This window comes from Berghia stephanieae, chromosome 9, assembly GCF_034508935.2.
Source record: "Berghia stephanieae isolate SIO BIC M18660-M18661 chromosome 9, UCSD_Bste_1.3, whole genome shotgun sequence".
Taxonomy (NCBI): Eukaryota; Metazoa; Mollusca; class Gastropoda; order Nudibranchia; family Aeolidiidae; genus Berghia; species Berghia stephanieae.
Window position 1 is genome coordinate 28,400,853 of NC_088368.1, and position 15,000 is coordinate 28,415,852.

The following is a 15,000-nucleotide window of genomic DNA, read 5'->3' on the forward strand; positions in this document are numbered from 1 at the left end:
CACTTGACATGAAGTTCGAGATATAAATAATAAGAAACCGTTGTCACTAAGTTTTAAACAGTTAAAATGCACTTAATCAGCGTGTTTGTATTAATTTGCAAGTCTGATAACAACCATTAGTTGTTATGGGCTCACTGCTGTAATGGAATTTCTTTTTTAAAATGAGCTTTTATATAGCGCAATATCCACTAAACGTGCTCAAAGTGCTTTAAAAGGGGTCCCTGGTCAACAGCAACATCTAACATGCATGATGGGACATGACGCCTTTAAGGCGATATTACAAATTTTTTTTCAGACAGAGACAACGCTGTTAACGGCCAGGTACTCCTTTTACTCCTAAGTAAGGTGAGAGAATGTGAGTAAAGAGCCGTCTCTAAGGAGTCAACTATGCGCCGAGCGAGGCTCGAACCCAGGACCTTCCGATCCGAAAGCGAGTGTCGTACCACTAGACCACACAGCCGCAATTACTCTAAAATCAACGCAGAATATTGTCCATTACAACACTGTTAAACAAGCCCATTATTTTGCGTTCGGTTATCAGACCTGCAAATATGTTTATCTAGTACTCAACCGAATTACATGTATATCATATTTATTAATAACTCATTTGAAGTTATGCGGTCAATTATAATATATTTATTTATTCATTAATATATGCAAATAATTATTCATCTCTGACTTTCAATCATTTCTGAACAGATTTCATCTGCTTTTAAAAAATAGCATAACGCCATGACCCGACTGGTTCTTATGTGCATCTCGGTATGAAAGGAATCACGATCGAATGTCAAAGAAAGATAACTCATTCATACTGCACACAATGCGGGTCGGTCTACCGTTACCATGGACGCGCTATAGCTACCATGCAGCCACGCCCATTTTGTGGCCAGATAATTATATTGGGGAGAATCATAATCGAAGGCCGTTTCATGGCTGTTGATTTTATGAGGAAATCAAGCGATTTAATTAGTAGCGGTTTATTAGAGTAGTTAGCAGTTTGGGAATTGGAAAGTAGTAAGGCGTTCAACTGTGAGTTATTTATTATTGATACTCAGGTGGAAGGAGTGATTTTTAGGTACTTTGTAGCAATTAATATGGTGGTGGTGGTGGTGGTGGAGGGAGGAGGAGTAATAGGAAAGGAGAGGGGGGGGGGGTGAGATGAATTAGTAAAGGAGCTGGGGAGGGAAAGAAGATGATGGTGATGACGATGGTGGTTATGGTGGTGGTGGTGATGATGATGATGATGAGGAGGAGGAGGAGGAGGAGGAGGAGGAGGAGGAGGAGGAGGAGGAGGAGGAGGAGGATGAGGATGATGATGATGATGATGATGATGATGATGATGATGATGATGATGATGATGATGATGATGATGATGATGATGGTGGTGGTGGTGGTGGTGGTGGTAATATGATTGTGGCGGTGATGGTAGTGGTGGTGGTGGTGGTGATAATGTTGATAACAACGATAGGTAGGTACGAAGTTGAACACGACCTGTGATCATTATGATAATGATGAGAATAATGGTGATGATGATGATGATGAAGATGATTATGATGATTATGATGATGATGATGACGACGACGACGGATGATGATGATGATGATGATGATGATGATGACGACGACGACGACGACGACAACAATAACAACTGGTCAACACTTACATGTTATAGTCATTCCGACAGAAGACTTGTTCATTTTTCACGTAACAGGACTTGTGGGTACTGAGGTTATCCTGACAGTTACTACATTTGAGACAATCAGCATGCCAGTATCCGTGGTCCCTGACGTGTAAAACGTAACGATCACATACAGGCTTTTGACACCCAAGACACAAGTGACGTCCCTGAAAAAAAAGGATGATAATCATAATGATATTGATGATGAAGATGATGATGATGATGATGATAATAATAATGATAGTAAAGATGATGTTGTTATAATAATAATAATAATAATAATAATAATAATAATAATAATAATAATAATAATAATAATAATAATGATAATAATAATGATAATAATAATGATAATAATAATAATAATAATAATAATAATAATAATAATAATAATAATAATAAATAATAATAAAATTAAAATAAATATAATATGATAGTAATAACATAATATTAATAATAATGATAAACATATTAATATTATAATAGTAATAACATAATATAATAATAATATAATATAATAATAATAATAATAATAATAAAAAATAGAAGAAGAAAAATTGAAGAAGAAGATAAAGAGAAAGAGTAGAAGAACAATAATAAGAAGAAGAAGAAGAAGAAAGAAGAAGAAGAAGAAGAAGAAGAAAGAAGAAGAGAAAAAGAAGAAGAAAAGAAGAAGAAGAAGAAGAAGAAGAAGAAGAAGAAGAAGAAGAAGAAGAAGAAGAAGAAGAAGAAGAAGAAGAAAGAAGAAGAAAAGAAGAAGAAGAAGAAGAAAGAAGAAGAAGAAAGAGAAAGAAGAAGAAGAAGAAGAAGAAGAAGAAGAAAGAAGAAGAAGAAGAAGAAGAAGAGAAGAAGAAGAAGAAGAGAAGAAGAAGAAGAAAGAAGAAGAAGAAGAAAACAAAAATAATAATAATAATAATAATAATAATAATAATAATAATAATAATAATAATAATAATAATAATAATAACAATAATAATAATAATAATATGACTTATAAACACCGCACCGACCCGGAATAATCAATTATCAGGCGCTTTATGCGAAGGAACAAATATAATTTAAACACCCAAATGCAAACATACACATACAATACAGACTCACACTTACATACATCATGCACGTGCGGACTCACTTACTCGTACAAATTCATGAATTATTCATCATGTGCCTGCAATGAAGTGTGAATATTATAAACGCATTCTAATAATCCAAGCCATTCTACTAAATAAGCCAACCTGGTTGAAAAGACCCGAGATACCCTAAGCACATATCAAACACAAAAATCGATCAGGCCCAGATAGTGAGTATCTATTTCTCAGAATATTTTGACACTTTTTGACATTTTTTTTTCTGTTTGTTCTTGGTTATTTATAATTTAGCTTATGATATCTTTAGGTTATGATTTTGATTTAAATTTGTACTACTTTTGTTAGATTGCTTGTTTTTTGTTTTTTTGTTTCTGCGGTCTCTCATATAACCTCAATTGTGTTGGAAGAGACCTAAAGCAACAAACAAACAAAAAAAACACACTTTTCTGAATTAAAAATGCACACTGAAGGAAATGCATTGACAACATAACGACACGATGCAGTTTTTGTTCTCGACCATCCATCTGTGTTAAAATTGTGATCTATAGGCTGTTTACTCCGGGTTATTGAGAGAGAGAGAGGGAGAGAGAGAGAGAGAGAGAGAGAGAGAGAGAGAGAGAGAGAGAGAGAGAGACTGGGAGTGAGATAGATAGATTGATAGATAGAGTTAGAGAGAGAGAGAGAGAGAGAGAGAGAGAGAGAGAGAGAGAGAGAGAGAGAGAGAGAGAGAAATTTGAATGGATTGAAGTTATTGTTATGCGCCTAGAGCTTTTATTGTATATGGAGTGGGCGCAATATAAATAGATTTTATTATTATTATTATTATTATTATTATTATTATTATTATTATTATTATTATTATTATTATTATTATTATTATTATTATTATTGTTATTATTATTATTATTGGCAAGCACTTAAGGGACTATGGGTCTTTCGGTTCACGGTTAGCGGTAGATTTCAGGGCCAAATATATACTTTATTTTACATAATCGTTTCAACTTAGACCTATATAAATGTTTATTCGGTTACTTTCAATAAAATATACGATAATTGACGTAATTTTCGAAATTGTATGCGCTGTTTATGTTGATTGAAGAACTGAAGGCTCATACTCTAAGACAATAATTAAAAAGTGCAACGTTCGAACCACTGGGTCACCCCTACAACACTCAACACAAAGGTCTATGGCGAGGCTGAGGACCTAAAGCGGACCACAGACTTCATAGCAGATATCGGACTGCAGCCATAGATGTCCATCAGAGGAACGAAGAAGAAGAAGAAGAAAAAAGGCATCGATGACAGGGGCGTGGCTATATTGGTTGATTTGGTGCACAGGGGCGTGGCTATATTGGTTGATTTGGTGCACAGGGGCGTGGCTATATTGGTTGATTTGGTGCCTGGCACCGCTCCATCTCTTTAAAATGAATTACAGCATTTAAAAAATAATAAAACTGAGAATCGGTATATTCCGCCTCTTGAGTCTTTTCTTTAATTTGTTTTCTTTCTTTTGTATTTACAAATATAGCATGCTTTAAGTCATTTTCTTGTGATTCTGGCACCACCTTATACTGTAAGCATGCCACGCCACTGATCGATGGCAATAGCTTGACGGGCATAGCAACAAAGGAGCCATCAATTGATGGTTCATCTGTAACCTCTTTATTGCTATGCCTGTCAAGCTATTGACACGGATGCCTTTTTAATAATAATAGTAATAATAATAATAATAATAATAATAATAATAATAATAATAATAATAGTAATAATAATAATAATAATAATAATAATAATAGTAATAATAATAATAATAGTAATAATAATAATAATAATAATAATAATAATAATAATAATAATAATAATAATAATAATAATAATAATAATAATAATAATAATAATAATAATAATAATAATAATAATAATAATAATAATAATAATAATAATAATAATAATAATAATAATAATAATAGTAATAAATAATAATAATAATAATAATAATAATAATAATAATAATAATAATAATAAATAATAATAATAATAATAATAATAATATAATACACATTTATATAGCGCTCATTCTCGTGTAAAACACAAGCTCTGGGCACTTTACAACATAAATATCAATTTTAAGTGAAATATAAAAAAAAAATCCATCAACCTTTTAATTATCTACTTTCGTTTTCAATAAGTTGTAATGGCCTCGATGCTCATAAAGCTCTGAAATTGGAGCCAAAATTTCGTAATTCTACGAGTATTTCGTAGTAGTAGGCAAGTCTGTAAGAGTATAATTGGGTTCAACAGTCGTTACTGGTTCTAAACTATCGGAACAATGGCGGACGCCCTTATGAAATACTACTCCGACGAGCATAGAAGTGTATCCAGAGGAGAAAAACATTATAAATCTAATCAAGTTTTGACTTTTATACAATCTGATCACATGACATTTGAAAACGTTCTAGTCAGCATGAAGAATAAAAGTACCGATTTTCTTTGTTTAGAACCAAGCTGATCGTTGCTAGGCAGACGTAACATCAGACTATTGAATCCAATTTAGACGTTCAGTTAATTCATCTACGAAATGACAACTCATGAAAACTGAGCGTTTAGGTAAAAGAAGAATTTAACTGATGTCCGACTTAAAACTGTCAGATATCAGTTATTTTACTTTTGCTTACACGCTCAGTTTTCATGAGTTGTTGTCACTTCGCCTATATGTGTCTTGGATATCCGTCTGGTAGTGGATGAATTCGCTTCAACGGTCGTAACGTCCCTTCCCTCGTAATGACGCATGGTAACTTAGTAACTGGCTCTAAACGATCGGAACAATGGCGGACGCCCGAATGAAATATTTCTCCGACGAGCATAAAAGCGTATCCAGAGGGGGAAAAAAGTTATAAATTTGATAATGTTTTGACTTTTACACATTCTGATCACAAGACATATGAAAAGTTCTAGCCAGCATGAAGAATAAAAAGTACAGATTTTCTTTGTTTAGAACCACGATGGCCGCCGTTGTCGGGCGACGTGACATCAGACTATTGAATCCAGATAACTGGGTCATTATGGGTGGGTCCCACATTGTCGCCACAAGCTGGTACTAACAGTTTGCCTTTCCAAAAACTGGTTGGTAGAAAGAATGAAGTTGACGTAACTCAGCTCTTTGTTGATGGTTTTAGACTGCCATTTGGGTGATTAGTTTTCATCAAATTCTGCTTTACAGACAGACAACACATTGTTTTCAGTTATGGTGTATAAGGAGAAGGGAGCATAATCACGTCCCTTTGTCTCTCCGAATGAAATACACGGGTATCGAAGATATGTGAATGTGTTAAAGTAAAACACTACCAGCTCTACCCACCACAACAATCGCACCAACACACAAAACTTTGTGTAACTTTTAACTGTTTATAGCAGCTACGGTTTATGCTCTGCGGCTGCAATGCTGTACCCCCTCCTTTGTTTTTATTTTTTTCTTTTCTTTTTTCTATTTGATTTGATTTCGTTTAGAACTTGGCAAAAGTTCCGCAAAGGTCGCTCAACATAATATTATAAATGTCCTTTTTTAACTATTAAGGTCGACTCATTTTTTGGGATGTTTTTTTTTTTTTTGGCACCTTTCATACACACTTGTTCAGTTATCTATTTTAACTATGTATAGTGTTCAGAAACAAGATCAGTGCGGAATTATGTTTATGTTATCGTCTTTAGCTATAGATAGTATGCGCTTGGCTCAGAAGCTCACAACATTGCCATCCGGAAGTACAACGGACCAACACACAAAACTATGTGTAACCTTGAACGTTTAAAGTCCGGTTTATACAGTTTAGTGACAATAATTCATAAACGCGGATGGCAAAAAGCAATAACAAAGACCTGAGTAACGTCAACTTCATACTATCTATGGATACTATGCGCTTGGCTAAGAAGCTCATAACATTGCCATCCGGAAGTAAAACGGACCAACACACAAAACTCTATGTAACCATGAACATTTATAGTCTGGACAATACACTTAAGTGAGAATTACTCATAAACATGGATGACAAGAAACAATAACAAAGATAAGAGTGACATCAACTTCGTTCTATCTATAAAAGGAAGTGAGAGAGAAAAAAAGGCTTTTTATGTGCAGCTAACGGTGCAGCTCCGAGCTACCTTTTGACCTCGGAATAACTTTACAACCACAAATCTAAAAAAGAAAGCATTGAGTACGTGTGTGACTATTGCTCAAGTCAATGGTCACGTCCCAAACTTCTTCACTCATTACCAGCGTTGATAAGAGGAATAATTGGATTAATTGAAGTATGCTATGCTGTGACATTGATGAAATCATAAGGGGGCGGTAGGGATTTATTTTTATTTGACCTCCTCCTCCCCGTCGCATCCAGCATTTGTTGGAAAGATGGGTCTGTTAGATTTTGGCTGAAAGCTGTTTTACAATAGGCTAAGGTCCGACGTAAAGGGTGAAGAGCAATTTTATTTTCCGTTTAACACTAGAGAAACCGGGATAAACTCCCAATGAAAGACTAGTTTAAAAGACGCATTTAAAAAAAATTGAGCGTTTATATAACGCAATATCCACTAAACGTTCTCAAAGCGATTTACAAGGGATCCCTAATCAACAGCAACACTTAACATGTAGAACGAGACATGACGCCTGTTAGGCGATATTACAATTTTTTTTTCGGACAGAGACAACGGCCAGGTTCTCATTTTACACCTGAGTACGGTGAGAAAATGTAAGTAAAGAGTCTTTTCCAAGACTCAACTATGTGCCGAGCGAGGCTTGAACCCAGGACCTTCCGATCCGAAAGTGAGTGTCATACATCTAGACCGCATAGACGCACACATAAGACAGGTAAAATTAACAGATGGCGTTTAGTATGGCCGAGCTGTAAAGTTATGCTGGTACAGTAATTATTAATATTAGGAATACAAATGAGTGTGTAACTCTCCTGCGAGAGGAGGAAGAATGTGTTCAGTAGTAACCATCGTTCTTGATTGGCTTACGTCAACGTGAACCACAGACTAATCTGTGACGTGAACAGAGCACTGCCGTGTGTGTCGTCGTCGAGACAGACATTTCAGTGACAAAGTACATAATTAGATAAATTATTGTTATTATTAAGCGTTGAGTTCAACATTCGATAGCGTCAAGAGTAGACAAGAGTGAAATTTGTACGATTTGTTTTGTTTCTTCTTTTTTTTTTTTGTCTTTTGGTTGTTTTGTTGTTTGTTTGTTTGTTTGTTTTTTGGTGTTCATTTCGAACGTGTTTGTATGTGTTTGTATATGTGCATGTTTATGTGTGTGTGTGTGTATGTGTGTGTTTGTGTGTAAGCGTGATGTAAGTGTATGCGTCTGAACGTGTGTATGTATGTATGTGTGTGTGTGTTTGTGTGCGCGCACGAGATGGCGATTCTTTGATATTTGCCAAGTTTTAGTTAGTGGATGAAGCAAAAAAAAAAAAAAAAAAAAAAAAAAAACAAAGAAAGAAAATCCACGACACAAAACAAGAATTGTTTCCAAATATTACCGGAGATTACTTTATGATGAATTGGCTTTTCATAAAAAGATAGCCTGGTCTGGACGACTGCTTGGGGATTGGGAGTGGTGGTGGGGGGGGGGGGTGAGTACAGAGACAAGAAAACAAAACTACAAACAAAAATTTGGATGTTCCGTCCCTGATCTCCTATGAGAAGACACGCAATAATAATAATAATAATAATAATAATAATAATAATAATAATAATAATAATAATAATAATAATAATAATAATAATATATTATTATTATTATTATTATTATTATATTATTATTATTATTATTATTATTATTATTATTATTATTATTATTAATTTTTATTATTATTATTATTAGCATATAATAACAATAATAACAACAACAATAATAATAATATAATAATAATAATAATAATAATAATAATAATAATAATAATAATAATAATAATAATAATAATAATTATTATTATTATTATTATTATTATTATTATTATTATTATTATTATTATTATTATTATTATTATTATTATTATTATTATTATTAATTTTATTATTATTATTATTATTAGCATATAATAACAATAATAATAACAATAATAATAATAATAATAATAATAATAATAATAATAATAATAATAATAATAATAATAATAATGATAATAAATAATAATAATAATGATAATAATAATAATAATAATAATAATAATAAATAATAATAATAATAATAATAATAATAATAATAATAATAATAATAATAATAATAGTAATAATAATAATAATAATAATAGCAAACAAATAATGACAAGAAGAAGAAATATAAACTTGTAACCAAAACAAATGAAATAGTCATAATCAAAGGGTCTATGAAGTCGGAGTTGATGCTGATTTCCAGAGGATTAAACGAACAATAGCAATTTCTTGTTCCCCATCAAATAGAACGCCAGTCTATCTCAAAGTACTTTCCAATAGATCTAAAAGCTACAGCTTATCAACCACTGCTGGTTGGACAATGGGGTCAGAATATATATATATATATATATATATATATATATATATATATATATATATATATATATATATATATATATATAATCTCGACTTCATTCGGGAAGGATTTCGGTCCCTTTTCGAGTGCTCAACTGAGCTATCGAGAAACCTTACTTCATAAATGCCTAAACAAAAAAGTCAACAAGTTATAAAATTAAGGCATAATCTCCCACTCTAATCGGATTAAAATAGTTAGTGCCTATTATTTCGGACAACAGATGGAATTGCAACAATTCACAATTGATGTTAATGATACAACAAAAAGGCAAATTTAAAGTAAAGCTTATCGATAGCTAAAGAATTCTTGACTCTAAGGTAAGAAAAGCCTTAAGGGGCATTTCATTGTGCCCCAAATGACCCCATGTAGATCTAAACACAATTTGGAAGTAGGTGCCTATTTCAGTCATGTCAAACGAAACTAAGAAGCTTTCCGTGTGTTTGGCAAATGCTAAATATAGACACAGGCCTACCTAATGTCAAGAAGTAGAAAAGATTCTTTCTTTTTCTTTTTTTTTTTTTTTTTTTGAATGAAAAACCTTAAATCTTTAAAGCTTTACAGAAGTTGTGACTGTTTCTTCTTGCTGACTCAACTTGGTTTTATAGATCTCTGCATTGAGATAAGTAACCAAATTAGGGAGCCATTGTCTACAACGGACGCCCAACTGTTTACAAGGTTGCCATAACAATAGTGCCCAGCCAACACCGCCACCTCGCGGCAGTTTTTGCTGCTTATGATGATGTAAGGGAGAGAACCACGAGGGGAGGGGGGAATAATAGGGTCGTTAGCCATGATTGTTAGAGAGGTTTGAGGGATCAAGATGTTGTAAAAATGACCAGCGTTCGTTCGTCATCATTGATGTAGAATATGCTTTTGTGTTGGTTTTATAGATTTACAACGTTAAGAGTGTTATACAACTGTGAGATGTCTAATTTTATTTAATGCATGCTGTAAAATCGTCACTACATGAATTAAAAACGCATATGGTAACGATATGTACACCTTGTTGTATTTATTACTTGTATCGACGTGCACTTATTTGCAAGTCTGATAACCCAATTCCTTATGGGCTCATTGTTGTAAACGAAATCTCAAAAAAAGTGACGTTAAATACTGTCCATTACAACAATGTTAAACTAGGCCTATAAGTGGGTTTTTGTTTGTTGCTTTAGGTCTCTTCCAACACAATTGAGGTTATATGAGAGACCACTGAAACAAAAAAAAAACAAGCAATCTAACAAAGATAGTACAAATGTAAATCAAAATCATAACCTAAAGATATCATAAGCTAAATTATAAATAACCAAGAACAAACAGGCAGAAGATTTACAGAAAAAAAGTATCCCCTGTCAAAAATACAATCACAAACCAAAGAAGCAGGATAGGCTAGTAAAGAGAAGAAGAAACGACATCACTATCGGATCGTACACCCATGCGAACATCATAGGTATATGATTCAAGGGTGATGTTCCCATCCAACCACCCGCTCATAAGTGGGTTCGGATGTCAGACTTGCATATATGTGCACGTCGCTATGTATCATAGTCCTTTACGTCTTTCAGAGAGAGACAGTGCGGACGGGGGGGGGGGGGGGTACAAAGACAGGAGAGACATAAAGAAAGAGTGAGTATATTAAATATAACTCGTACACACAAATACACATGCATTAAGTGTACATACTCTAGTTCTCAGCACTCAGAAATATCTCAATTGAATCCTCTCTCGCTCCGTTTATTTCTTATTTATTTGTCCCATCCCCCTTTTCTATGTGAATGTTTCTCACGCTATTCCACCACCGCGCCCCCCCCCCCCCCCCCCCATTTTTAAAACATACGTTCCATCCTTTCAACCCTTCCCCCCCCCCCTTCTTCTTCTTCTTCTTCTTCTTCTTCTCTCTCTCTCTCTCTCTCTCTCTCTCTCCTTAATTCTTCCCTCTCTCTTCTCTCTCCCTCCGCCGCCTGATCCAATCTCGGAGAGAGAGAGAGAGAGAGAGATAGAGAGGGAGAGAGAGAGAGAGAGAGAGAGAGAGAGAGAGAGAAAGAGAGAGAGAGAAAGAGAGAGAGAGAGAAAGAGAGAGAGAGAAAGAGAGAGAGAGGGGGGAGGGGAGAGGGAGAGAGAGGGGGGGGGGAAGAGGGAGAGAGAGAGAGCGGGGGGGGGGGGGGGGAAGGGGGTCAGATAAAGCCTCGACTGGACCTGAGATGGATATATAATATAATCTCCTTGCTTATGAAGCGAGTTCTCTACTGTGGACAGCGTGGCTCAGCGGTACAGTCTTTCTTTGCTTCGTACCCGAAAAGTATGTACCGAGTTCGATCAACCGCCGCTGCGCTGTATGGCCTTGAGCAAGTCACCTCGCCCGAACACAAGTTGCAGCGCTGCACTGCGAATGACGCCTGGATTATTCCAGTCTTCCCTTGGAATAGACCCTAGTGACAAATTGTCCCTATGAGATGAATAAAGGGTTGTTTACTTTTTTTTTTTAACTAATGAGCTTTTATGATCCCCTCCCCTCCCTCCCCCCCCCCCTCCCCCTCTCATTTAACATAATTTTGGAAACCTAACTTCGTAGGCATCCAAGAAACATGAAGTTGACCATTCGCCTCACCCAGTAGATCTTAAAAACAAACAAAACATTTCTTTAAAATATAATAAATATATTAAAATATTTAAGTGCTTAGAGTCTGATGTCTCGGAGTTATAGCGCTATATAAGTTTTCAGCATTATTATTATTATATTATTATTATTATTATTATTATTATTATTATTATTATTATTATTATTATTATTATTATTATTATTATTATTATTATTATTATTATCATTATTATTATACTCTTAATAATTGTATTCTTAGTGGGTTAGTTTAATGAACACGAAAGGATTAATTTGTCAGCAATAAATAGGATAATATGGCGGATAAATTGTGTTCTTACCAATGGCGAATCTCCGTCTTGGGTTCCTTGATATATTACTTCAGACTCCAAAACAATGATGTCATCACATATCTCCGTGACGATTCCCATTTGACGATAAGAATTTTCATTTTCCTCTTTCTCGTTATTTTCTTCTAAACATCTCCGATCACGCTTTTTATACGATGTTACATCATCGCTCGTCAAGCAATGTAGCTCTTCCTCTTTTTTAGAATCTTGCAATTTCCTGTTTTGTTGGATATTCGAACGATTTTCGTGATAATCAGTTTTTCCTGAACTACAACGATCCTGGTCGTCGTCATCATCATTAGATTTTCTGTTTTTCGTGTTTCTGCAAGTTTCACTGCTTTTTGGTGAGTGCTTGGATACTGGTGGCGATGACGACGATATTGACGATGATACAATTAACGACTTTCCAGATTGTGTTTCATGATTGTGACATTTTCGACACAGAATAGACAATGAAGCAGCGGCCTTTAAAGTTTTATTACTTTTTGCGAATTTCTCTGAAGTCAATGAGTTATTTTCAAAGGACCCCGTATAAAGTATCGGAGCACCGATAAATGTACCTGTTTTTGATACGATATCATCTGTTTTTACCTTCTTTATTGTTACGGAAGGATATCTAAACCCATCGATAATAATCTTCGATATATCATCCAGTTCTAGTGTTTTATCTGACAAGCTTTCCTTTTTCTTTTTATCGATTTCGTTAATTTCCTCTTTGCTGTTTTTGATATTGTTTTCATTGTCGTGAAATAAGGTCTTGTAGTAATCGAGTAGTTTTGGCAACTTTGCATTTTTGGTATTTGTCTGTCCTGTTGAGATGGGTGTTTTTTCTTTAATGCCCAAGTCTACGACATTTCGGCATTCTTCATCGGGTAAAGAATTGTTAATTGGTTGAGCGTCACCATGACAATCGCTATTAGAAGACGTGTCATTCAATTGTTCTCTGTATTTTATAACTGGTTCCCCAGCACTATGCGTGTTCATTGGTGAATGCTGTTTTGTGTATATTGTTGTGGAGTTATCATAGACTCGATGGTATGCCGTGTCCTGTGCCATGTCCTGTGTCATGTCCTTGAGGTTTCTCACAGCTCTTTTTGACCTCTGCAAATAATCCCTCATCGTTTGATAGGGGCTTGGTGGTCTATATAACTGGTAATAAGGGTTACTGATGCTGCCATTGTTGTTGTTGAAGGAATCGGGGTTTGAAACTGTCGTGATCCCCACGCCAATCTTTTGTGGATGACGTTCATCGTCAAGTTTGCCATTTTGCCATAACGTCATAAGGTTTTCACTGGATCCAAACATACAATAGGGATTATATGTAGGCGTCTCCTGTGAGGAGGCGGCCGTGTCATTTGGAGTGTTGGAAACCGGGTAAAGAGAACTACTCGAGTCTTGAAGGAGATAGTCAGGTGTTGTAGAATCTGGGGTGGCGTTGATTTTGCTGTCATCTTTATTATGGCCGCTACTGCTGCTGCTGCCTTCATTGCTGCGAGATGTAATGTCATTGGTGCTGCTGCTACTACTACTACTACTACTACTACTACTACTAGAGTTTTCTTCAGAATTAATCGCTCCTTTTGTTGATTTAAACTCAGTTTTCTTGCAGGCAACATTTGGTGCAGTGTTGTTGTTGTTGTTGAGAATCGCATTGGAGTCCGCAATTGTACTGATAAGACCGGAATTATGACCATCATCCGTCTTGAATTTGGAGTGTTCATTTGGTGGGTGGGAATATTCGTTTATGTTACCGATAAATCTGTGACAGTCGGCATTTATAGGATTTGAGTATGAATTTGAATGTAGAAGATGGTTTTCTATTGGGGCGTGGCTAAGATGTGGCAGATGAAGTGGGTGATATTCGATTGTTGTTGGTTGTCTAGGTTGAGTTTGGTGATGGTTCTCTAATAGAGATTGTTGAGACAAGGAGGTGAGGCACGGGTTGTTGTAAAATGCGCTATTTTGGGAGTTATGATAATACCCATGATTATGATATGCTGAGGGGAAGTAGTTGTAGCTTTGCTCTGGTGTTAAATGACTCATTTGCTGAAATATTCCGGGAGGAGAGTTGTATATACAGGAACTGGGTGCAGTATAGCTATTATGGTTTACAGGATTAGTTGGTGACATATTATTATACTGTCCGTTGCTAATGGCAACCATGTTGTTTGATGAGTGTCCATTACCGCAATCTAATACGTGGACATTTGGGGAGTAATATATATAATCGCTTGCCATTTTTATAATAATAATAATTATAATTATAATTATATTTTTGATATCTGAAATTTTTTTTACAATTGTTATCAGACTGTACAATTATAGATTTACAAAACCAGTGAGAGAGGTATTCTTATGAGCAACCTTGCGAGAAGGAGTGAGTGGATAACGTTCCTCCCTCAGCAGTTCTCTATCTAATTATTTTATTTTTTTTACAATTTTTAGAACCAATGGGTTTAATGTTCGATTCCCATCTCATTTCATTTTATAATGTGCAATAATTTCATCATTCAATCCACACGTATCTATATGCAATTGTAAACTATAAAATTCATTTTCTTTTACGATATGAACAATCTCATGAATATCTCTGGTTTACCAGTCCATGGTTGGTTGTGGAATGGCTATTATTCTTCTTTCATATTTATACAATGCTTTCTGCTATATATATAAATTCATAAATATTCATCCATTTCCATTCTTTGTCTGTTATATATTTCATTGTA

General features: G+C 34.7%; 1 protein-coding gene across 1 annotated transcript in view; it reads right to left on the minus strand.

The window, feature by feature from the left end:
• LOC144979984 (uncharacterized) overlaps window positions 1-15,000 on the minus strand; it is a 40,672-nt gene that overhangs the window by 20,781 nt on the left and 4,891 nt on the right. Inside the window, exons 2-3 of the mRNA XM_078927398.1 lie at window positions 12,266-15,000; window positions 1,664-1,845 (exon numbers count right to left, since the gene is read on the minus strand). The exon at window positions 12,266-15,000 is cut by the window's right edge and continues 464 nt beyond it. Of these exons, the coding sequence (XP_078783524.1) occupies window positions 1,664-1,845; window positions 12,266-14,512 (2,429 nt within the window). The 5' untranslated portion in view covers window positions 14,513-15,000. The remainder of the gene's footprint in view (window positions 1-1,663; window positions 1,846-12,265) is intronic.